Source organism: Lissotriton vulgaris, chromosome 1_1 (assembly GCF_964263255.1).
Source record: "Lissotriton vulgaris chromosome 1_1, aLisVul1.2, whole genome shotgun sequence".
NCBI lineage: Eukaryota > Metazoa > Chordata > Amphibia > Caudata > Salamandridae > Lissotriton > Lissotriton vulgaris.
The window spans coordinates 1753382545-1753409195 of NC_141685.1; the positions used below are offsets into that span (position 1 = coordinate 1753382545).

The 26651-nt window shown below is 43.4% G+C and overlaps 1 protein-coding gene across 3 annotated transcripts in view; it reads right to left on the reverse strand.

Annotated features, from left to right (window-relative positions):
• The window catches only part of TBK1 (TANK binding kinase 1), a 431625-nt gene that overhangs the window by 177559 nt on the left and 227415 nt on the right, over nt 1–26651 (reverse strand). For all 3 annotated transcript variants that reach the window (XM_086919050.1, XM_086919051.1, XM_086919052.1), the window contains exon 8: nt 8147–8326. In XM_086919050.1, coding sequence (XP_086775176.1) covers nt 8147–8326 — 180 coding nt within the window. The remainder of the gene's footprint in view (nt 1–8146; nt 8327–26651) is intronic.

Genomic DNA, 26651 nt, shown 5'->3' on the forward strand with positions numbered 1-26651 from the left:
GCTGTGTCCGCTGCATCTAGGGCGCATTTAATGGAAGTGCTGGTGATGAGCTTCACTTCCTGTATGAGGTCATTAGCTTTAGTTTTATACTCCTCTGGCAAATGCTGCATGAGTTTTTCCAACTCATCATAGTGGGCCCTGTCGTAGCGTGCCAAGAGAGCCTGAGCATTGGCAATATGCCAATAATTGGCGGCCTGTGAGGCTACTCTCTTACCAGAGGCATCAATAAGTTTACACACCTTTTCGGGCAGGGGGGTTGCCTGTAGTTTGAGAGTTAGCTCTCTTGCGGGCAGTAGATACCACAAGAGAGTCTAAAAGTAACTGACCTTTAATGTATACAGGGTCTGAAGGTGCAGGCTTGTATTTTTTATCCACCCTAGGTGTCAGTATTCAGGCTCTAACTATGTCTTTGAATACTTCATCTGTATGTTTTAACATGCCCTTTAACATGGGTAAGGTGTTAGTAGACATTTTGTGAGTGTGTGAATGTTTATACAAGGAAATCCTCTTCTAGAGGGTCTGAATGTAGTTTCATTCCATGATATTGGGCAGCCCTGTTGATAAGTTGTGTAAAGCCATTGTTGTCAGCAGGTGGGAAGGTCTGGAGGGATACAGGTCAGGATCATTAGAGTGATCTGGATCCTTATCATAATCATCCCAGGGATCAGTGTCATGTGGTACGTATCTCAGTTTCTGTTATTGTTACATCAAATACCTTTGATGCTTTCTCTGTAAAAGACTGAACGAGAGTGATGTCATCCAGCGAGGAGTCTGTGTGTACGAGTTGCAGTTGCTGCTTCAATCAATCAATCAATTTATAGAGCACGCTACTCACCCATGAGGGTCTCAAGGCGGGGGAGGGGGCGGGTGTCACTATTGCTCGAAGAGCCAGGTCTTGAGGTGTTTCCTGAAGGTGAGATGGTGCTCGGTCAGTCGTAGGTGTGTGGGGAGGGAGTTGCATGTTTTGGCTGCCAGGTAGGAGAACCGTCTTCCTCCGGTGGTGGTCTGCGGATCCGTGGGACGGTGGCGAGGGCGGGGCTGGCAGAGCGTAGCTGGCGGGTGGGGGTGTACGCCCGTGCAAGCTACCATGCTGCCCGACTTCTGAATTCCGATATCTGAACGATTCTGAGGGTTTACCTTTGACCCATTGAGACCTCGCCATACTGATAACATTTGGGTGGAAACAGTTGGTGTACCACGCCCTGCTATCCGAGAATTCCACCCAAGTACTTTTTGATTTCTGCGCCTGGAACATCCTCATTACAAGGCCAAGACACATGTGACAGGTCACATTACTTTTTAGCTGCCCCTGAAACGAGTACTCATCCCTGTGGCAAATCAAATTGGACTTGTGTCACCAGATACTTTCAGCAACAATATAATGAAAGTTGGAAACTTACAAGTCCACTTCTCATTGTCCTGAAACTTATTATCAGACCCAGGACTACGCGATTTGGGGTTGACTTCCTATTGACCTATACATGAATGATCATTACTAAACAGGTTACTGACTATATAAGCCCTGACGAAGTTCCTGTGGCACTGGGGAACGAAACGCGTTGGCTGTGTGCCGGTGTTGTTTTATTCAAGAATTCAATAAAAAAATATTCCATTATGTACTTACTTGTCATTAGTCCTGACTTCTACGAAGTGCACATTCCTTTGGTTTGTCTTTTGCAATCTGTTGATTCTCAAGAAACTCCACTTCTTCCTCCCTCTCCATGTCGTCTGAGGAACCTGTTATCACATGTGAGCACTGACTCGCCTGTGGAGGGGAAGAATCACAGGAGTAGCAGTGACAGATGAGGAAAACTGGCCTGGGAGTTTGTGGTGGAGTTGGTTGGGTGGTGCCTACTGAGGATAATGCAGTTGTGGCTGTGATGCTCCTTCCAGGTGCGCTAGTACTGTTGGAAAGCAACAAAAGTAACCTTTCATCACTTTGTGACGGTCAACAATAAGGGCAACAGGTACGCTGAGGATTGGTGGTTCCAGACAATGCGACTGAATTTGTCAAATGTTGATTGTAATGAGGATGGCAGCATCACCAGTGGGATACCTTTTCCTCATGATGGTTCCCTTTATTTCTCTTCCTCTTATCCTCCTCATCAATTCTTGGCACTTTACGTTTCTACATTTGTCTGGTGGCATCCTCGAAGAGTCCTCCAATCTGCAACTCTCTTTCAGTGTCTAAAATTTCTGAAGGCAAGAGTTGCAGTACTTTAACTGGTTAAGTATCTTCAGGAGCCATGGTGTGTTTTACAGGAACTGGGGATGAAGACATGGATTTATTTTTCAATGACAAAAATTATGTGGTCTTCAATAGGAAAAACAGCATTTACAACACTTCCCAGAACCACGCTTATGCCTTAACCACATGTATGGGTGGTTAAGGCAGTCAGCAGCCTAGAAGCAGAACGGATGGGAGGGGAGAGGAACAGGAAGGATTGGGAGAAGGACCAGGATGTGGCTTGGCAAGTGGCGCCGGGTTTGGTGGGGGAATGTTTAGGGCTGGGCCGGTTTTAGGGTTCAGGGTGGGCCAGTTTATAGGGTTGGGCCGGGTTTTAGGGCTCAGGGGCAGGAGGGGCAGTATTTTGGGCTGGGTGTCAGTTGTAGGGCTATCTGGGGTCGTTTTTAAGGGAGGGGACTGGGTTTTAGGGCTTAGGGTGGGGAGTTGGGTTCATTTTTAGAGCTGGGGCAGGCTGGATTGCAGGGCTGGGATAAAGGGTTGTAAGGCTCAGGGCTGGGGGAGCTGGGGTGAGAGCTAAACCACACATATCCCTTTACAAAACATGCCTTTACAACGAAATTTGTTGGAGAGACATGCGTGGTAAAGGCATCCTTGGTAAAGAAGTGGTTGTGGTTCAAACTGCGTTGTTTAGGCATGCATGGTTAAGGCATGCGCTGTTGTATCATACAACCCTTCAATGGTGGTACCATCAACAGTTGGCCTGCCTTAGGACTAGGCTTCACTGTCATTGATGCGGTTGTTGAAGGTGATGGAGCCGTTGTCAAGTACGATGTCAGAGTCAATCGACAGTGAAAGAGAAGGTGTGTCAAGTCACATTAACAGTACCTTGAATGTAGACGGTTGGAGACTGATGCACACAAAGGTCATAAATGATTCTTAGGTAAATATTTTTTTTTATGTGACGACTCAAAATATGGCATTGGCAGCATAGCAGGATTCCTGTCAGAGTTTTAAGAGGCCTTAAGAGGAGGTTCTCCTAACTTACATTGGGCATGCCTGCCAAATGATGCCTTGTGAGTTGGCGATCCTCCCTCAAGACAACACTTAGGTGGTCACTATGAATAGATAAATTGATGGATGAAATCAGATCACTAGTGTTCTACTTTTGGAGCCAACTAAGTAGTCAACCTTCCTGGTTAGCCAAGGTTTTAGCCAAAAACATTTGGCAAAGTTTTCTGTACTTGGGCATGTGGTGTGGATGCAGGCAGTAGATGCATAATCTTGGTGGCCATCCACAAACAGCTTTTTCTTACCATAGGAGCCGAAAGCCCTAAAAGAACATGATATTTATTGATGGCAACATTCTTTCTGGTGAATACTCTACAAATTCCTCATATTTAGAATATCCCAAGGCACAAAGCTGGATCTGGATACAGCTCAAACACTGCTTTGGCATCATCAGACTCCGCACTAGCCTCACACCACCTCTGGAAGTGACAGCATAGAGTTGCACACAGGCACTAGGTGACGTAAGTTTAATTTGAATTCTTATGCATATGCAGGCACAAAACCACGGTGACCAATTGGAGAAGACCGTGAACTGAACATAATTTGATACAGTTTTAAAAGCCCAGTCCAAAAAATTGGAAAGAGGGAAGGCACTGGGAAATGTGTGGTTAGATAGAACATCAACCAGAATGTGCACCATTCTTTTGCTGGATGCTTCTTACCACAGATTTTTCACTTTTAGAATACACACCCAATTAGAAATACTGAATAGTTGGAGGGTCTGAGGAGTGAACTCACATCACAAACACCTGTAGGAGTGAGCAAGCAAAATGTCCCACTTTGCATACTAGACTATTGAAGCATTAGTGCTTGGTAAATGTATGTTCGGATGCCCACATAACTGCCTGGGAGGGTACAGAGACATCTCTCACCAACATCAGCAAAGTAGCCTTGGCTCTTGTGGAATGAGCCTTTAGGCACTTGAGGGCTCCTTATTGAAAAGGGCATAGCATGCCTTTATGGACAGGACGATCCACCTGGACACGATTCCTTTTTACACCAAGCTCCCCTTCATAGCACCAGTAAACCCCACAAAAAGTTGGCCATCAACTCGGTACTCTCACATATGCTTGATGTAGACACAGAGTACTCTATTTGGGTCTAGCTGGCAAAGCCACCCTTAAACATTAGAGGGATGTGGCAGACAGAAAAAGGTAATTAGAGCAACAGATTGACCCACATGGAAGGGCTATGTTGCTTTAATCAGAAATTAAGCATGAGCTTTCGGCATCAATTTGTCAGAGAAGAAGGTAGTGTATGGAAGATGGATGCACTGACAGTGCTTGCATTTCAGTGTGAGGAAGTAACTGCGATAGGTAAAAACTGTCTTGATGGTGAATAGTTACAGAGAACAGCTCTGATTCAGCTTGACAGGCATGCACATCACAAATGTTATGCCAGGTTAAGGTCCGAAAGAGGCATTAATAAAAGGCACCAGTGAGAACATGTTTGCACCTGCGAAGATGGGTCACAACCACCACCATCACTTTTGTAAACACCTGTGGGGCAGAGGTGGGGCCGAGTGACAGAAGAGCAAACTGTAAATGCTCCAAAAACACTATGAACCAAAGGTAGCATCTGTGGGGTTGCAGACCAGGCACACGTGCAAGTGGGCACCCTGCAGAAAAGCATTCGGGTAACAGGGGGACAAAGAACCTGCATCCACTTGAACCCTCTGTATTTCATTGGCAAACAAAAAAAGACAGGAGTAGCATCCCTGCCTTTTCCTCCCTTTGGGACCCTCTCTAAGGCCCTTTTGGTAAAAAAAATGTGCCCTTCCTACAGAAGGAGCGTCAAGATCTGCTGAAGTTTTAGTGGAAACAGGCAGAGTAATATATGGAGGACAGGGTGTAATCCTCCCTGAAAAATTTGAAACACCCATTGATCTGACGTTTTAGCTGTCCAGATGGGTAGGAAAAATTCATGTTTGCCCCCTACTGGCCCAGCATAGCTCTGGAAGGGAAAACAAAGTGCCATAGTAGCAGTGAGAAGGACGATGAAGAGTTCCATCTTTGATGGGATCCAGGATCTTTGCTTGCAGCATGTCCTTAGGGCCCATGAAACTTTTTGGCTGCTGTACAGACAGGCTGTGGCAAGCTAGGCCCTAAGAGTATCCTCTGAATGTTCTGTACTGTTGATAGAAAGGATGTGACAGTGAGAGTAAGCCTCAGAATCAGGCTGTAAAGCTCTAGGGAAGAGTCTGTCATTTCTCCCAAATATCTGGAACCATCATAAAGCATATCAATGAGCAAAGGCTGTACGTCACCGGAAAAACTTGTGGCATGTATCCAGGCATGACATGTGATCATGACATTAGTACCCATAGCAAACATTCATTCCTTTGGTTGTGTCAAGGCCATCCCCCACCCCAAGGCATATTTTGCAGCATCTTGTCCATTGTGAATTGTTTGGGAAATGGCGCTCCTTAATTCATCAGGGACAGCTGCCAATATCTCACTGACCATGTGACAAAGAACATGTGTGTATGAGCTCAGGATGCATAGCGCTCAAAGACCTTAGGGCAAAGCTAGTGAAAGAGAATAATTTTTGGTCAAAGGCACCCAAACACTTTACCTCCCTATATGGCAGTGTAGAAGGCAAGACATTAGGGCTGACCTAAGTCATGCAAGCTTGGACCTCTAAGCTTTTAGTGGTTGGGTGATGAGTTAGAAAAGTTGTGTATACAGGGGATGGACTATGCGGGTCAAGCTACCAGGCAACTAACTGGGGGAGCCAGAACAGCTTTATACACAATGCCACCAGGATATCTGCTAAGGCTTAATTTAATGGTAACAAGGTCTTGGATGCAGTAGGCTCAAAATACAAGATCTTAATATGTGGTCTGTTATTTACATAGTCAGAAGTTGTAGATCTAGTAATTCTCTGCGGTCAACGAATGATAAAAAAAAGGTATTTCGTCAGTAGGGGGTCCTGATGGAGAGTCCCCTTCTGCTTCAGGAGGTGTGTCTAGGCCACTACAATTTTGTAAATCAAAGTATAGTCCAGCATCAGTATAATGAGGGGGGAGCAAGTTGCCCACCTCTCGTTCCCTTCATGTGGAACATTTTGAAACTCTTGAACTGCACTTGAATCTGATTCAAACAGCAGAACCGGACCAAGAGTGGGCGCCACTGAAGACTGGGTCGGCATCAGATCGGTTAGGACCGTTGTGGCCTCCGAGACTTGTGAAGCAGGGACTCATGCCAGCAGGAAGATGGGAGAAGGCTCAATTGGATCAGGTGGCACCTGGGTTGGTTCCACCGGTGGATATGCAATTCAAGGTGGCCAAGTTGGCCCGGAATGGGCCTGGACACCTTAAAAATCTGCAGCATGGCTTCCTTGAAGGTATCTAATTTCTACAGGGTTGACAACACAATGGTAAACTCGAGGTCAAGATGAGCTCAGAGTCAAAACACAACAGCTGACTCTGCTGTTTGGAGTGTTGACTGTGTGGTTACTTTACTGACAGAGATGAGACCCAATTGGTTTTCTTTTGCTATGGTGCGTCTTGGCCTTTGTCTTACCTGGAGAGTTGCTGCAAGACAGGAAGGCGGTGCGGTTGTGGTCCTGTGACCAGGAGCAAGGCAGTGTGACCCGCTCTGCATTTTATGTTCTGAGAAAGCGTTTTGCTTTCCGCTCCCCGATTACCTTCACGTGTATCAGGGAGTATTTGGTACATGTCTTCAAGTAATGACAGATGCCTAAACACCATAGGCAAACACCATGCAGATACATGACTGCCATCTGCTTCCTGCAATTGCAGTGTAGCTTAAAACCTGTGGTCTTGGAGAGACATTTTCTTGGCACCCTCCTGAACTCCCCCAAAATGTTTGGGAGTTGCTAAAGCAGACAAAGTTGAATACAGATTTCCAAAACCGGATAAAAGAGCAAAGAAGAAAGTAATAGGCATCACCGCTCAAGAGATGCGCCTAATCACGGTCATTTCTGGAGGCGTGTTTGTCCACCAAGCGGCACCCTTACAGCATGATTGTCCATAAAGAGACACCATTATAGGAATCAAGCAGAACACCAAGGTCAGCTGGCCAAGCTCAAGAAAAAGTACAAAGGATTTGAGGAAGATATCTATCCTAGTCAAGAATTTTGCTACTCTTTCCCCTCTATCTCAAACCACACCATATTATGTCCACGAAGGCACAAAAGGCCCATCAGTTTCACGTAATCCATTGATCTTAAGTCACCGTTTTATTCCTTGAACAGTCGATTTCCTTTTTGATTCGTGTTCTGTCTCACCCTTCTTAATCTTGGTCCTGCTGAAAAAACTTAATTTAGGCAAGTATATATTCCTGAAAACTAGCTGATGCAAGATGAATTAGACTGCTAGCTGGGTAGGACGGCGTGAGCAGGGTAGTAAGGTGCCTGTAAGCACTGAACAGTGACACTTGAAACCCTTAAGTGGCTTAACTTCTTGTTACAGACTATGTCCAGGTTTTCCTGAAGACATGCACTTGTAAGCAATAACTTTGCTTCATGAGAATAGTTTCAGGATATCAATAGCAGGTGGTTTGCTTGCGTGCTAAGACTGTGTTCTCCACCACTAATCTTTTTAAAGCATTTTCATTAAAAGCATTTTAAGCATTTACTTTTTGATGAGGTGAAATGACCCCCCACACCATTCCTTAATAAACATTTTGTCTTTGTAATAATTGATGCATTATTATTTTTCTATTCTGACAGTTAATCCATTCTTGTTTATTTTGATATACCATTACATATGTTGTGTTAAAGGAATCTATGCATGCCACAAAAATATGCAGAAGATCTTCAAAATCATAATATGTAACATAATCCCACCTTCAAGGGGATTCAAAATATTACCTCATGCTGTGAAAATAGCACAACCTGTGACAAATAATACGAACAGGCACTTACTCATCAGATCGGTGGATGTAGATCTTATGCAGTGTCATTTGTTGGAGTGAAAACACATGGATTATTATTCGATGTAGAATATCACTGGTTTCTGTAAAGAATGTGTCGAAACCCCAGCACTTGTCCTGGTCAGCCTCAAGAATGTTTGCAAGAACTGGTGTTAGCAAATTCTGCAAGCCCCTACAACAGAAAAAAAGCAAAAAAAAGTTACTTTGACAGAATTGCAGAATGCTAGTTAAGACCTAATGTTTTCAAAGACAAACAAAGGAACAATGTTGGATGTCAATATCAATGTGCTTGGTAAAAGAAATAATCATTTTGAAGTCTATGTTTCAATGGTGATGAATCCATATATCCTCAACTGCTGGAGTTTACTCTGCTGATCGAACTGTTCCATGCCATTCAAATGAGGGCTGAATTCATAACACTGTCTAGTTCAACGAATGACCATGATAATGACTACCACACAACATTTGTTTTGCTTTGCCCATCAAAATAAGATTTTTTTAGGGACAAACCCTGCACTAGCAACGCTCTAATGTCTAGGATTTCCTATCTCTCTTCCACTGCCTTGAGATGAGACTTACTTCAGAAAATTCCAAAGAGACCTGATGACCCCTCTTTTCTGCCTAGTATGTATCTTGGAATATGGACCTCATATATAATCAATGTGACTCACGAGCCTCTTTAATTTAGTAATTACATATTTATTTAAATTTGTTCTTTTTGAATGCTCTAGTAGTAACCAAAGTGCAGCATGAATGCATGAAATAGAAATTGATGATGTAGTTATATAAAATGTGAAGTTATCCTAAATAGGTGAATACTGATTTGACATAAAAGGGATCAACTATCAGTATTACAAATTAGATCACAAATACATAAAACATAGCCTCACCTCACACAACTCTAGCCTACTCAAAACAATCTATCCGAGGTCCAAGTGTTATGTGACCCAACCATCACACTTTAAAAAAATGTAATTCCAGCTATCTCATTCTGATGCCTTCAGCATAAAAACGAACCACCAAGGACAACATTTCTTGATGGTCATCAGCCACCAGCAGCATTTGAGTTCTCTTTCAGAACAGCCTGGATATGATTATTAAAATTACGAGGGCTGTTATGCAGACACTAATGGCATATGTGCAAAGTCTGAACAGTTGACTATTTTATAAATCTAGAAGCCAAGTTATGGTATCATAGGACTTTGTGAACTAAGGCAACAAATACACTACACAGCAGCATATATAATAAAAAACAATACTTTCTGCTTCTTCTAAGGAAAAGGTGTAAGACATGCAGCATAGAAGTGAGAGGAGAAAGCTCCAAGAAAGGGTTGCAGAAACAGAAGAAAACAAGTTGACAATTCTAAATTTCTGAAAAGTAAGCTTCAGTAGTAAATTTGTTTTAGTACACTATCAAAAAAAAGTGACCTGATGCATAATGAAAAACAAATTAATGAGAAAGTAGGACGTAGAAAAACTGATACTTCTGTGTTTCAGACTGAATTTTGAACAGTACTCATTCAGGTCATGAAAGCCTACAAAAGGCCCTCAATACAGGGTGACTTTCAAGTGCTTTGCTGAAAATGAGCACAGATATGGTACACAGAACATGGTACAAGCACCTCCGAGACAGTCCAGGAGTGCCAAACACAAAAAGTTTTCAAATTCAAATTGAGAAAATTTGGAGGGAAAGTCCAGAAAGTGAGTACCTGGCATAACAGCTTAAGTCAGAAAAAAAGAGCGGTCCAGAGCAAGAAAGAATTCGGAGTTTCCAAATAGGGTTATCAAGAAGGAAGCACTGGCTGTAGCCAAGCAGCATCTTTCAAATTAACCATGGCAGGCTTTCTCGCTGCAAAGAACCAAGCTGCAGCTGTAAACCAATATTTCTGTGGATGCCAGGCTTCCTTAAGAATTTAGCCCTGTCCAAAGTCACCCCCGCAGTTCACCCTGCCATTCTATAGTTCTGAAGATGCCCACTGGCAAAAGGGTTCAAATAAGCGAAGAGTTCAGAGAATATGTCCTCAATAAATGCAGATGTCATTTTGCTAAAGGTAGGGATCCCTTCACTCCAATTTACTTTCCATAGAATGCGGGTAGATACAAAAGAATACTGAATTCACTCAAGTTTAAGAACCAAATAGCCCACATTGGTGTTATTCTCACAAAAAATATGGGACAACAAAAAAAGGAGGTTCTTACAAAAATCTAGAAGTATATCAGATTACATTTAGGGAAGTCGTGAAGCATTAGAAGAGTTTCCAGTTTAGTGCTAGAAACAGCAGCACTCTTTACATTTCTTTCTTATGACATTCTAAGAGACAGAGTACTTGGCTTTCTAGATAGAGATAAAAAATTCCCAGGTCATCCAGGTTGGAGGTGAAAGTGTAGATACGAGTCAAAGATGTATTGATGCTAAACTTCTCTATCTAGATTTCTATATATTCTATAAAACACACACCACACTTGAAGCTCAGGGATTTTTAAAGAGGGTAAAGAAAGAAATAAGACAAATGTTTTGGAAAAGAAGGCTCTCCAGGTTCTCCAAGGATGTGTCTGGTAATGATCTACAGATCAGTCTGTGAAGGGGCGAAGGGAATATAGCATTAGCCAATCTTGTAAATACTAGTGGGTATCACATCGGACGGAAGTACCATATGAGGGAGAAAAAAACAGAAATGTGCACCGTTTATATTGGAGCTATGAAATGATGAAGAAAGCTGGACATGTACAAATGAAATTTACCACCCAAGTACTCCAGCAGAGCTGCAACTGGCGAAATTATCTATGAACAAATCGATGAGGAGATTGTTTTCTTTTCATAAATTGAACGCTGACCTCCTCAGGTACAGTCTGAATACTGAATAACCTAACAGCAAGTCAAAGATTCACATTCTAAGCCAAATTATTAAGCCTTCCAGGCTCTAGACAAACAAGCTAGTATGTTTGCCTTACAATCAGAATCTACAATTACTCATATCTAACAAACAAAAGAGTGGAGAGGAATGCTCCCAACAGGACTGGAAAAGTTATAAAAGCACTGAAATCAGCACTGTACTGAACATGTTGGGGTAGAAAAGGAGGATTATGAGGGTGACTAGTTTAAGGCCAGGAGATGCACTCAAATGCTTTTACCAATTCTAGTGTTATAAGAAGCTATGGAAAATTCTCACAGTATCTACAAGTGAAGCTTTCCCTAGTAAAATGGCTGAAAATACACTGAGATCCCAGGATGGATTGCTGATGAAAGTGAGGGTGAAAGGGGAAAAACTGGCTCTAAAGCCAAGTGAAGGAAAATACTGAATATTGATGGCAAACACAGCTGACAACCTAGGAAATATCAGCAAGAAGTAAAAAAGGTGGTAAGGACACTTTTTGAAAATCAATGGAATGAAGTATTAACATGTCCAAGAAATGAAGCAATTGTGTTCAGTTCAAAATACTGAATAATTTTCATGGAATAAAACATACAAAACAAAAAACGTACAAAATTGTGTGGATACGAAAACCAGGTTTTCTGAAATATGAAGGCACCAATAGAAACATATGCACTGGCAGCGGTTATTAGGATATTGTAGAAAAAGTGCTCTCAGTAATACTGGGATGGTCCCTAAGTGAATATTTGAAATCATGGCACTCTAACACCCTCACATATAAACATACATATGAAAGATGTTTTTGAATCGCCACAACATACTTGTGCACTAATGACTGTACTTGACTATACTCAGCATTATCACAGCTCTTGCTCGTACATATTTGGAAATTATTCTAAAAGGATGTATTTTTCAATCTTATGCATAAATGATGAATCTCAATGTACGGGTTGGGAGATAAGAGCTATAAGAATGTCAGAATTAATATACATCGGATTGAGAAAAGTAGTTGCTGTAGCATTCGGATCTATTTAAACAATAAATGTCACTCCGAGGTATCAATATCACCAAGCTGGCATCTGATGTACCAATATCTACATATTGCTCACTAGTTCTAGCTCACACTATGCTCATACATTTCAAACTGCCATAAGTGCCAGATGCAACCAAATAATATTGCTTTTTAGATTTAAATAAAGTTGTATTTGTATTCCTACGTATTGTTTCATAATAAAATATTATGCACTAATTTGAAGATATCACAGAGATTGTGTGAAGTATTTATTATATATGGAACTACTACACTGCACTCACACAACATAAGCTATCCGACTGGTAACAATTCTTTTAATATCTTTCAGTAAATAAGTATCACATATTTCTTGAGAAAGAACATGACAATCATTTGTTTACGCATAATATTAAATAATGTGCAACATTTATATGGTACTAAAAAACATGACCAATATTGCAAGCGCAGCTGTCGATATGGATGCAATGGTTGCAACAAGGGGGGTACTGGACTGTTCCTGAGCGTGACTAGAGGGAAGATTGGTTGGCGTGACCAAAGGTGTGGATTTGACACCCAAGGGCATCCATTTTGTTGGATGGATTGGCCTCACACACCCCGAAGGATGTCATGCTTCATCATCGGCGGTTGCTCCTCGTCGGGGAGGCGGTGCAATCCCCGACGGGCTCACCTCAAAGAGGGGCTCTTTGGCGGAGATCTTTTTCCAACTGCCTTACGGTGAAGTGCGGGTGTGTGGGCAGGGTGGTGTGTGGTAGTGAAAAAAGGGGATATTAAAATGTAGCTAAGGGTACCTGGAAACGAATTTTATTCAGGGGGTCCCTCGCTGCAGTTAAAAACAGGGGGCTAGCTCACTAGGAAACAACGAGTAAATTCAGGTGAACCTAGATGGGGCTAGTAGTGTACAACGGTCGACATGTTTCTCGCGGTGGGCTGTAGTAACCCGCGATTCATCAGGACCTAAAAAAGGTGATTAAACCACATGCTAGTGTCATGTGTGGGTTTGTGTTTGTGTTACCTCTGTGTTGGTTGTCCTATACCTAAGTATAGAAGGGAGATAAAACAACAATAGTTAAAACAATATGCGTTGATTTATACAATATGGTCACGCCAATGGGAAAGAAAAGTGAGCAAGCGTGGCATGCTATAGGTGTACTTGTGTTCTGAATCACAGTCGACACATGCCTGAGTGGTTAAGTATGCCACCTATCTATAGTATGGCGTTCTCAACAATCACAAAGTGAGTGAAGTGGGTATTTCTGTGAAGTATGAGGAAGAGGATTTAAAACCAGGGATTTGTAATATATAAATGAGTCACATGCAATAGCTAACCAGGCTCTATAGTGTAGCTGGGTTCATGCCCATGATGATTATAGCCTATGCAAGTGTGCTGCCCCTCCAACTTTAAGGGATTCAAAGTGCAACAAACATTCCCTTTGTCTACTCACCTAATAGTTAAGAACTACCTGCCACATGAGGGGTCGGCGGGGTGAGGCATCAGGGATGAGTCAAATAGTCAAGACTGGGTTATGGATTAAGACAAAAACAGACCACCACATCCAGGAGAGCATTAGTTAACTAGCTAGCAGTGTACACTCCTGCGAGTGTTTCCCAAAATCAGTGGAGCCTTTCGTCACCTAAGAGCACTCACCTCTAGTCTCCTGCGCCCCGGCTGCTTGACCTACCCTTCACCGCCGAGCTCGAGTAGATGTGAGAGCTCGGCGGGGAGGGTTATTTACATTACATGCAGCGAATCACTACGGAGCGCGTGGCCCCGCCCAATTACGGGTCACGTGATACATGCCGTTCGGGGGTCGGCCATTTTAAGCTAGTCAATCAAAAGGCTTAAGGGGGACTGGAATGTGTGTCCGTGCTTCTTGTGATTGTTCGTGTTGAACAACGTAGGTCCCTTATTACTGGTGTTTGGAGCGTGTGTGGTAATTAATGTAAGATGGTGAAACTTGGTGGTTATTTTGGCAATATGTAGCGGAGGAATCGCGCTACTATAGATGTTAAAGCGGCCATGATGAGTGGTGTCACAGCACACGATCCCCTGGATAAATCACCTGTTTAACGTGGTATAAAGGGGCGGACATCTTAGACTGGTGGAACTAGCATATTAGCTGGATTTAATGTGCAGGCATCATCAATGAAGTGTGTCAGCCAGGAAAAGGCACCTAAGGTGCTGTGGCATATATTTTGTTTGTAATGTGGACGGTGTAATCGGCGGTGGAAGCCTTTGTTAGAGTGCTGTAAATATAGTTGCACTGTGCCATATGTGCCCATTGGTTCTTACCGATAACATCCCAAAGCTGGATGTAGGGCTGCCTAGGATTGTTTGCAACAGTGTGTCAGATTCAGGTTATAATGGCTTATAGCGATTGCCAAGGAATATCTTCATTGAGTCCCAGTCTGTCAGAGGATAGGCGGTGGACCCATCTCTGTTCCTTCCTGAAGAGGACATTCTTTGGGCAATTAGGGCTAGACTCAATTATTACCCACTTCACGGAGTCCTCATCGTGGCCTTGGTCTACATAATGTTTACACATCTTCGTGTGTGTCTTTTTGCAGCGGAAGTTACTCCGATGTTCAATGATCCTAGTTTTGATGGGGCGGGTTGTCATTCCGACATATTGCAAACCACAAGGACACGTGAGAAGGTAAACGCAGTGTGAAGTGTTGCAATTAGTATGGTGCCTAAGCTCCCATGTAAAGGTCTCAGAGAGCTGTATAGTTTTAGCTGCCCGAGTGTATCGGCAGACACCACACATACCGCAGGGATAGTGGCCCGTAACTGGGGGAAGCTATGGATATGGATGCAATGCAATGGAAAGCTAATTTGTGAATGGAAATGAGCAACATATCTGAGTGGTCAATTCCGGACATTCACAAAAGTGCAAAGACGACTGGCACTGGGGTGATTGTTGCAATACAATACATCCAACAAAAGCACCCTTGTAATTACTACCATCCAACTCCTCTTATGCAGGTCCTGAACCACAATATACATCACACAGCTAGGGAATTGTATCCTACTCATTCCTGCACACTCTCATTTTCGGACGAAATGCCAACGCACCAGGCGGGTCATCTTCTTGATCCCATTTTTTCTAACTGGAACGGTATTAGGGTGTTCCCCCCCCATTAAGATCCTGTGGTCCAACCATTATCTCATCCCATTTATAATAACAGGCATGCACAGAGGGGAAATACTCCAGAGACCTATCCTACCTAAACGCAGGAATTGGAAAAAATTCCACCAGAAGGCATTCGAATCTACGTTAATGCAGGAAATGCCTCCGCTCAGTAAAAATTTTAAGGAGGCGCGGAAGGATTACGAGGAATGGGTATCTAAGGCTCTAGATAAGGTGGCCCCATGGATTCTAAAAGCCCCAGTACGTGGGACTAGGTCTGCTCCTTGGTACAAGGAGGAATTGCGTGCAGCTAAAGCCAGATGCAAAAGACAAGAACGCCTGTGGCGTAAAGACTATGACACGGCACAGAAAGAGTCATACAAGAACAGTTTGAAGGAGTACCATGGGTGGATTAAAAAGGCTAAAAGAAAATTCTTGAAAGAGAGGATTGAATTTTCGGAAAACTCCTCCAAAGAGCTCTTCTCAATTTACAAGGAGCTAATGGCACTCACAAGGATAGTGACCAAAGACCTTTTTTCCACTGAGATATGCGAATCTATCGCCGACCATTTTGTAAACAAAGTGGAACAGATATACGTGTCTTTTCAGCAGGGTCCATCCGAAGAAGTTTCGGCTTGGAACACCTGCCAAAGGCCCACTAAGAAAGCATATCTCAAGGAGTTCATGGTGCCTCCAAAGGAGGAATTGATAAAATTAATTATGAGTATCCCTTCAGGATCCCCCACGGACGTTGCTCCTCCAAAAATTCTAGAATCTTGTTCACCTCCTGTGGAACTACATATGCAATTTGGCTACCCTTTCCTTCCAAGAAAGTCAGGTGCCTGAGGAATGGAAACTTGCACAGGTAGTTCCTATTAAAAAGAAGGTGAACCTGAGTATCTCTCAACTGGATAACCTCCGGCCCATTTCTCTTCTACCTTTCTGTGCCAAAGTGGTGGAAAAATTGGTTAATAACCAGTAGGTTCAATTTGTGGAGGATAATCATCTTCTACACTCCTCCCAATCTGGTTTTAGGGCGAAACATTCCACAAAAACTGCCCTTCTCTTCTCCACAGAACTGCTTCGCCAGAAAGTGGATGAAGGACAGACCGCCGCTTTGATATTGCTGGACCTGAGTGCGGCGTTCGATACGGTATCGCACTCCAGACTTCTTGCCTGTTTGAGCGAGATGGGGGTTGTCGGGCTAGCCTATGAATGGATGGTCTATTTTCTGGCGGATAGAAAATTCCAAATACATTATCCCCCCTTAGGTCCACGTTTCGAGCTCTAAAACAAGGGGTCTCGCAGGGTTCCATTCTGAGCCAGACGTTGTTTAATTTGTATATGGAACCCCTGGCTAGGATGGTGGAATCGTACGGGGTGGATATCGTATCATATGCGGACGATACGCAACTGGTGGTTACTCTATCTCACAACCCAGTTGAGACGGCAGATCATTTTTCTGCCTGTCTTGTGGCACTTACAGCTTGGATGAAGAGCAATTGCCTCCGCCTTAAAGGTAACAAGACCGAACTTCTTGTGATTGGTTCCTCTCCATCAATTTGGACATCAGCCTGGTGGGCCGCTGATCTGGGTCCTACACCCACCCCCTCTGATACGGTGAAGAACATGGGTGTTCTCTTGGATACCAATCTTTCATATTCCCAACACATTGGCAAGATGGTGGGGAAGTGCTATGGCATACTGAAGGTCCTGCGTAAAATCTTGGGTCTCCTACCTATTACAGCTAGGAAAACATTAGTACATGCCTTGGTCATGTCCCATCTTGACTATGGGAATTCCCTGCTCTGTGGCTTCAGTAAAAAGGGCCTGAACCAACTGCAATGTGTTCAGAATGCGGCGGCCAGGCTTGTTTTCAAGTTACTGAGGAAGTCATCGGGGAAACGTGCGTTACAGATCTTGCACTGGCTCCCCATGCGGGAACGCATTCGGTTTAAGACCATGTGCATTATCCATCGTATTGCACACGGCAAGGGCCTGGCCTACCTCCAAAGGATGTTAACCATATACCGCCCAAAACGCCTTCTGAGATCTATGGGCAGCATGCAGTTTTTGGTACCACGCATCTATAAAGCGCGGATGGGTGGGCGTTCCTTAAAGTTTCTAGCCAGCAAACTATGGAACGAACTCCCTATTGAGTTTCGGATGGAACGGTCGGAAACGAGGTTCCGGCAGAAACTTAAGACTTATTTGTTCCCGGAAGATTAGTATGAAGTCAGTGTCTCACCTCTCCTGTCCTTTCCCCTCATCATGGACCGGTCTTTGTTAGGAGTCTTGTTGCTATGCATCCTAGCGCGGAGACGCAATGTCCAGAGTGTAATCAGGAGCTTAATAAATGTTTTTATTATTATTATTATTATTATTATTTTCTTCTCCATCCTCCCATCCCTTCGCACTCCTTCGCCTCTTTGTACCTAAATTCAACTACTAGCTTCTCTCCCAATCCAGTCTATCAACACATCTCATAATACTCCTGGAGTATATCTCTATCTCTCTACAGCAAACCTAGTGAAGTACCTAATTGTTCAACTGAAACAACTAGGTGCACCATGTGATCGATCATGCTCACTGCCTCTGCTACATGACATGCCATAGCCACACCAAGAGCTGCAACCTCCAAAACAATTTAAAATATAGCAAACAGCACAACAGAAAATACAAAATAAGCAAAAATAGGAACATAAAGTCAATACACTCACCACCTATTTGTGCTTCACTTACTCCAGCAATGCACTAATATCAATCAAATACATTTGAAATTAACATACTTATAGATGGGCAGTCATGGTTACCCTACACAAAATGCCAATAATGAGGCAAATAACTGCCCCTTGCAGGAAATATAATATTGCACAGGACTCAACCAACTACAAACCTAAACTCTACACAATAATACCTTCAACTAGCTATCATGCATGCTGATCAAAGCAAGATCCCTAAGCAAAAATAGAAATCATACGTAACCCTACTAGCAGATCTCAATCTTAACTTTTTCATCACTGAAACCTAGTCGACAAAGATGTGTCCCATGCTACAATAGCGTACAGACATCTAACCCGCTTCAGAATTCATCCTTATATGAAGACTAGCACTAGTCCACTAAAAGACCCTACCTACACCAGACATCAAGGACTTCACCATCTCGAAATGCAAATCCGTGCTAGTCAGATGCTCCCCATCAACGATGTTCTCTGCCTATTTTTATCTAATATATTGAAGACCCCATCACAATGTTAATTTTGCACATCAATACCTGCCAGTATCATGGATCACAAGATCAAGAATATACTGTAGAGCCCTCTCCAGCCTGGGTACCCACCAATGACTATGCCACACACGGAGCTTGGTATTACACATCTCCAATCATCTGCGTGTAACTGCGAACTCAACATTCGGAATTTGCATTCGGCCCCAACACTTACGTCACAGCTCTAATGTCCATCGGGAGCCAAAAGGGTTCTGTCACTGCTAACTCTCATGACACTACATATAATAGGAGACCACAACAGCTGTTTTGAAAAACAAGCACCTCCAGTCATTTCTACAGCACTAAATCACTTGCCCTTTATGAACTGGTCGCTGCTCACACCCATTAGGCGCGCCACACCCTTGGGGCTACATCGGCCCCAATAAGTATAAACTCAATCACTGAAACACTTCCATTACAGGAGCAATTATAACGTAATTCTTTTATCAATGAACATTCCGATGGCAAGCAAAACATCTAAAGCCTGTAATACAATGATATTAAGCAGACCCTGGAAGAAAGTTGATATAAGTCTTTTTTAAGAATTCCTTTCCATTTCCATATGCTTGGACTCGGAAATCTAAGTAAAAGAGTTCCACTAATTGTTAACAGGAGCTTTTGACAAGGTAGTACATCGGAAAAAAAGTGGCCGTGGCCTGACAGGACCTGGTCAGTTCAACTGCAAAAACCATGAATAACCAACCAGATACCTCAATACGGCTATGGAGAAACACACTCAATGGTGAAAGTCAGCTCTAAAGGCAACACAGAATATATAGAACTTCAACCAAGAAAGCCAAGACGTCCTACACGCTATAGCTCACCTTGGAGGCCACAAGATCAGCCAAAGACCTCTGCACATAGCACTAGTACTAAGTAAGTCCACATTGATACTATGATCTTGCTGGCTCAACTGTTTTGTTTATATTTTGGGGAGAGTTTGACTTATTGTGAATGTACTCACTCATTTTTGCTTTGGCTCCGATTGCAAGTGCCGGGTTTTCTACTCGAGGCTGCTGCCTGCAGGTTCTTACCCAACAGACCATTTTTAGTGTCATTGAGTTGCCTTATTTGATTGTCAAACTGGGATTAGGGCTGTTCGTTAGGCGTCATTTTGGGGACTCCGGTTGCACACTATACATCAGAAAAGTGCAAGGATTCTTTTTACTATACAAATGAAGGTGCAGCACGTCCATGCAGCAGGCGTGCAAAAGGCAAGCCCATGTGTGACCAGATCACACCAATTGCCATCCCCCCAGCCTTATTTTCTCCTCTTCCGACCAGTTCCAAGCACTCTTTAAGAGGTAATGACTGTTTACGCCCTTTATTTCATTTTACATTTTACCATGAATCTTTCCTGTGCACCACGTGTGGTTTTATTTTGAATCTACCTTCTCTGTTTAAAAAATCACTGGATTGGGAGCGTTCATTTGATATGCATAGAACTAGTTGATTTCTCATCAATGTGAGACCTTGACACAAGCATCAATTGGATATTTGTGACTTTATTCGGAATCACTGCCCGACTTATGCTCCTTCAAGGAAACTTAGTTGAATGAAAGCTCTGGTCTGAATAGGTTTACTGCTATACCACAAGGCTACTCTATCATTAGGAAAGATCACCTTTCCAAACCAGGAATGGACCTTGAAGTCTTTCATCAGATAGCATGGTCTCCTATATTAGGACTTTTCCTATAGTAGGAGTACTGTTGTTGCTGTTGTGGTTGATATAGTTGGTAAGCACTTTAAAATGATTGGTATCCTTGGGTTTCTGAGCGATGAAGGAATGTTTGTCTATGAGCCTGAAGGTAGCATAACAATCTTGCTGAGTTAGTATCAACTTTCAACTTTTTAATGGCGTTGCCAACATGGCAGCCACATAATAATATGCCAGTGAATGGTATATCTGCAATGCAATTTTGCACCTCAGGGCGAAAGGATGCACACTTTAGCCATCCTTCACATCCTAATTCTGGTGCTACAGCTAGTTAACAAAATGTGTTAAAATTATTCATAGCTCCGTTTATTATAGCTGCTGACGCTCTTGCTAATTTCCTTAATACTAAAAGAGCTCCCTCCCTTCCAGAATGAGTTCCAAAAAGGGGCAGTATCATTCCACATTTGTTGATCGTTGTGGCCTAAGATTGCCACCGCATTAGCTGCCCTGATTGATACCACTGCCAGTGATGAGACTGGCTTACCTAAAGAGTCCAGGTATCTTCCTTCCTTCTCCACAATTGAGTCTACTTTAAGATGGACTGTCAGGCATGCTAGTGTAGAGTCCGGTGCTCTTATTTCATTTATAGCCTTGAGCATGGTAGCTGGACTTTCCATCAGCTTTTGCCCCTCATTCCATATGGGATCCACTGTAGTTTTGGCTTTGAAGTTTTCTTTGGAAAGTATTTAAAATCATAAAGAAAACAATTAGTTTGCAGCATTTGGACTGGCAGAATAAAAATCTTGGAAACTATATCTACAAAAGAGTGTAATTTACGATGGTAAATTGGTGGGAAAGCCACAGGTAGCAGTTCTACTTCAACTGAAGGGTTCGTCCCATAATTAGCCCATTCTTGGCAAGCCTGCTCAAGGAGTTCTCCTTTCTTCTCTTCCTCAAAATCATCCAATTCCATTGAGTCTGCGAAAAGGTAGAGGCTGGCATTTTGGGGCTGCATATTTAGTTCTTGTAGTGGCATCAGGGAGGAGGCTGAGTTGATGATACTAGATGATTATGATTTGATTGCTAAAGTACTCTTGAATATTAATCCATCATCATAGCCTGGATAACTTTAATAAGATCCAAAGACACAGGCATAAATAGAGGTTCAACGAGAATCCTTGTAATAAGGATCATAATGTTTGTCATAATGTGTATGCCCATTGTGCCAGAAATATTCCCGTGGTAAAAGAGGAACACATGAAGGGCTAGGATCCCTTCGTTAAAACAGAACCTCTTCTCGCTTCTCATCTTATGGACACATGACTTTCAGGTCTTTGGGCTATGAAGAGGTTCAAAGGGACCCCCATCTTCTGATGCTTCATAGTCTCCTTCTACGTCAGTGTTGAATTGTTTCACTGGCAAAGTAGGTGAAGTGTAGCAAAGATGACCTGCTACGGCTTTTGATTTTCAGTGTTATTAGTGGTGCTGTCTCATACTCCTCCTCCTCCTCCTCCTCCTCCTCCTCCTCCTCCTCCTCCTCCTCATTCATAGCGCCACTCTGCAGCCACTCCAACGGCTCTGCCTCGCCAGTCTGCTCCCCATCCCCCAACCTCGAGGATCTCTGTTCAGTCCCAGGCGACAACTGCCTGCTGATGTCCCCTGACCACCCCTTCTATGCCTTTTTTAGTCTCATTATTTTATTGTAATTTTTTTTGTTGAGCTTCCTAGGTTTATAGTTAATTTAGTGGGTTAGGTTAGGGTTGCTGGTTGGGACCCAGGCGACTTACAGTAGTTACCGTCCCACTCCCACCGTTTTGCCGATCCCTGCCCCCCTACTCGCTGCTAGCCCCTCCCACCTCCCAGGACTTTAAATGGAGGCCGCTGTGTGGCTGCGCAAAAGGCAAGCCTTTCTGTGCACACCTATGTCTGGATCTCGACCTGGACGCCAGGCACAGCAATGACAGCTGTGTCACCTCCTCTCCAAGATTCACCAAAAAACCCTTCACCTGCCGACACGGTCACTTCTCCTACAACAAAACCTACATAGGATCCCATGCCACTTCCTCCCAGATGACCACGAATAACCTGGAAGGGCTCAAATGTATCCTGCTCAACGTCCACTCCCTCTGCAAACACGCACGGAAATCTGGGACGCCATCACCACCCCCTCCTGATACGTTGCCTTCATCACCGAAACGAGGATCAAACCCTGACATCACCACTCCCAACAGCTTCAAGATGATACGCCAAGACAACACCAACAAAGGCTGAGGCATCACCAGCATCTTCAAGGAAACCATCAGATTTACCATCACTAAAGACAACCCCACACCATTCATGGAACACCTCAACTTTTAACTACAGACGCAAAGACCACAATAAGAAGGACCCTAGCCTAGACCTCCGGAATCCAGACCAACTTTTTGCGGGCCATCGCTGACCTCACCACACCCTTACCCACCAACTCCCACCACTACATCCTACTCAGCACCCTCAATTTCCACATCAAAAACCCCTACGTACCAACTCCACTGCCCTCTTGGAGAACTTGAACAACATTGGCCTCGCCCAACTGGTCACTGAACCCATGCACAAGGCCAAACACGCCCACTTTCACCTCTAGCGACAAACTCAAATTCAGCCACACCACAAAACTCACCTGGACTGACCATGCCAAGGTACACCTTCTCCGACGCCCAGCACACCATCACCAAGCGTCACATCCCCTCTCACCATAGCTAGGGCAAGGTTACCAAAACTCAGTGGACACAGGCCCACATCACCACCCAACCTGATGACTTAGCAAACCTCGACCAAGCGGTCCAGAATATCTCCCGCTGGATCACCAGCTGCGTTGATAGAGATACCCCACTGAAGCCAACAAAACCTCAAAACGGGCCAGCTGGTACTCACCAGAGCACAGGATCGCCAAGAGCAACTGCTACCAACTGGAGAAGCGATGGCGCTTCACAAAGGACACCACCGACCGGGCCACTCACAAAACAGCCCTCAGCAACTATCACCAGGACATAAAGGAAGCTAAGAAAGCAGCCATCCATGCCTGAATCGAAACAGCGCCAACCATACTAAGGAACTCTTCAAAATAGTCAAGGAATTAGCCAACCTGACAGCCAGAAAAAAACATCATTCACCCCTACCAAGGATTCTATGACACCCTTTCAGGCTACTTCTAGAGTAAGATTGCCACCATGTACAATTTCGACCTCCTGCCCACCACCTCATCAACCTCAACGACTGGAACAAAACCACCAACTAGATGCCTCACAATCAGGAATCCAATCCGACCACAGCACTGAGACTGCACTGATTGCTGCCACAAACAACATCAGAACTCTTGTCGACCGCGCAGAAAATTTGGCCCTAATCTTCTTTGACCTCTATGTGGCATTTAACAGTCTTATCAAAATACCTTCTACAGCATTGCCATACAGCAAGACACCCTCAAGTGAATCGCTTCCTTCCTTATAGGATGCACACAGAGCAACCGGCTGCCTCCCTTCACCTCCACACCCAAGGACATCATAAGCTGCGTAACCAGAGAATCATCCCTCTACCTCACTCTGTTCAACACCTACATGACCCACCCTTGCAGACATCGTCAGATCCCACGGCCTCAACATAATCTCCAATGCAGTTGACACTCAACTAATCGTCTCTCTCTCGCAGAGATCCAAACAATGCCAAAACCAACTTCTCCAACAATATGACCAACGTAACCAACTGGGTGAGACACAACTGCCTCAGACTCAACTCCGACAAGGCAGAAGTACTGATCTTCTGGAACAACACCTCTGCCCGAGACCACAGCTCGTGGTAAGCTGAACGTGGATCAACCCCCACACTAACAGGCCAGGTGCGCAACTTGGGGATCATCCTCAACAGCCAACTGATCGTGAAACAAGTCAAAGCAGTCGCCTTCTCTTGCTTCCACACACTTTGAATGCTCTGCAGAATCTTCAGATGGATCCCAATCAACACTAAAAAGACCTTCACTCAAGCCCTCGTCTAAAGCCACCTCAACTATGGTAACGCTCTCTACATCGACATCTCCATCCAGCTCCTCAGAACACTCCAGACCATACACAAGGCTGCAGCCAGACTCATCCTTGACCTCCCAAAACGGTTACACACCACCCCCACCTCGGAAACCTACACTGGCTACCTATCCAGAAGAGATGCCAGTTCAAGACCTTCACACAGGCCTACAAAGCCCTCCATGATCAAGGGCCATCCTACAGCAGCAATCGACTGAACTTCCATCAACCCTCAGGACACCTGTACTATCCTTCACAACCTCCCACTTCTGTCGCAGCCGTAGTGGAGGCCGCTCCATCTCCTACATTGCTGCAAAGACCTGGAAACACCTGGCTCTGAACAGCGCCCTCCCAGGCAGACTTCAGAAAGAGACCTAGCTTTTCGGCAGAGACTCAGCATCCTCAGCACCTAGATACTCCTTGGGGTAATAGTGTTGCGTGATACAAATACTGATTGATTGATTGCCGTTGATGAGCTTGCCATTGACGGTGGAGTTGTCAACAAGGAACCCGTCGTTGGTGAGGCCGTCAATCCCAGTACTGTGGATGGCAGAGTGGTTGACGATATGCCTGTTTATGAAGTAGTCAACAAAAGTTCTGTCTTTATTTAAAAAATAAGAAGCAACTATTATATCAAATTCTCAACTGGGTCCCAATGACTTTAGTACTTGTTAAAAACTGTTACAGATATCAATGAACACAATAAAATCTTCCATAGCTAAGGTAGCAGAAATGAGAACTACAATAAATACCACATGCCCAGTTTGATATCAGTGAGAAGTATCAGTGCTTACTTTATTACATGCAGTGCAATCTTCATGCCCCCTTTATTTACCAGGCTATAGTAGAATATCACAGATCCATAGTGATGTAACAATCTGATATTTAAACATTTAGACATATGTAATTATGCACTCTGCCCAAAATATACTGTGAAATAACCTTCTTTTTACGAAGAAACAAACCAATGTAAGAAATGGCCAAATGTTACACAAATAAAAGTCAGGGAACGTGAAATGCATAAGATTATACAAGATTCTAAAAAGAAGTAAGACACCTTTAACATCATATAAGGCATTTTTTTGAAAACTATAAACGTGTGTCAACATAGTATTTTAAATACATGGTAAACTGCTGGAAAAAGAAATAAAAACCCAATACTCTAATAAAGAATGATAACATTGGGTTTTAGGGCCCAATGGAGATATTAAATATTTTGTACGGCCAAAAGGCATTGTATTACACATTACTAAAGTTAGTGCACCAGGTGTTTATAAAAATAGATACAAATTAACAGCTAGTATTGTACCTTTTCTGTAGGTCCCAAAATATAGCACAATCTCTAAAAAGAAAATCAGTTTAACTTTATAGAGGCTGCCATTCTCTGCAGATAATTGTGTATAATATGCATACTATAAATTCCATAAAAAAGTCATTTGAATAAATGTTGAAGGAAAATATTTATGGACCAACCAATTTCACACATTACTTATTGGACAGTAGCCTCAAGCTAGAATACCTGTAGTCATTGGATGCTTTAGCTGTAAGAAATATACATTTAGAGCACTATTTAAGTATCTAAATGGAAGCTCGTCACAAAAGCCATGGTTGTTGGGGTATGGGACACTGGGAGAGGCAAGTGAGGCAACTGTAAACCTACAATAAATTTTATTTCATACACACCACTTTGAGGTTCACAGCAGGACCGATGTTCGTGTTAGTAAATGCTACTAAGAGTGTTCGACTAAGTAGTCATTACGGTGTTTGTTAAATGGATGTCCTCTGAACAAGGGGAGACTAAGCCTGTGGGAGGGACACAAGGATGGCAAAGGTCCTGAATCTATAGTATAACAAAAGGTTTGTCGACCTGCAAAACACACTTCTTTTTTAGACCAGGGCCAGACATCAAATCACCCACCTGACAAAACAGACACTCCACGAAGCACTGGACAAGAAGGGGACAAAACAAAAAAAGTGGTAGAATCAACCAGACCCCAACAAAATCTCAAAAAGACGACAACCTTGTCATGAACATCTCTGAAAGGTCTCTTAAACCTGGAGAGATTGCTGTACTAAATAAAGGCATGTCCTTCATTCCATCGTACACATCCAATGCTTTGGAAACAGAAATCGTCTTATTCAAATTCATGCGGAAACTGGGCATTAAATGGTTCTTTCACACTTGTCCACAAGCCCAAACACAATCTGGAGCACCGGAAAGCTTATTACCCAAGAGTACCTTCACTGTGCCCTTTTCACACAAGACTCTGGATAATTTTGAACTACTCATCAAAAAAGATTTACAAAATATCAAATATCTACCACCAAAATTTACTAATTTAACTTCCAAAGAGAAAAGGATTTTACATTCCTTAAGAGAGGACTCTACTTTAATTTTCCAACCAGCAGACAAAGGAGGGGCCATCGTTGTCATGGACAAAGAGTTTTACGTTCAGAAAGGTAATGATCATGTTTATAAAACA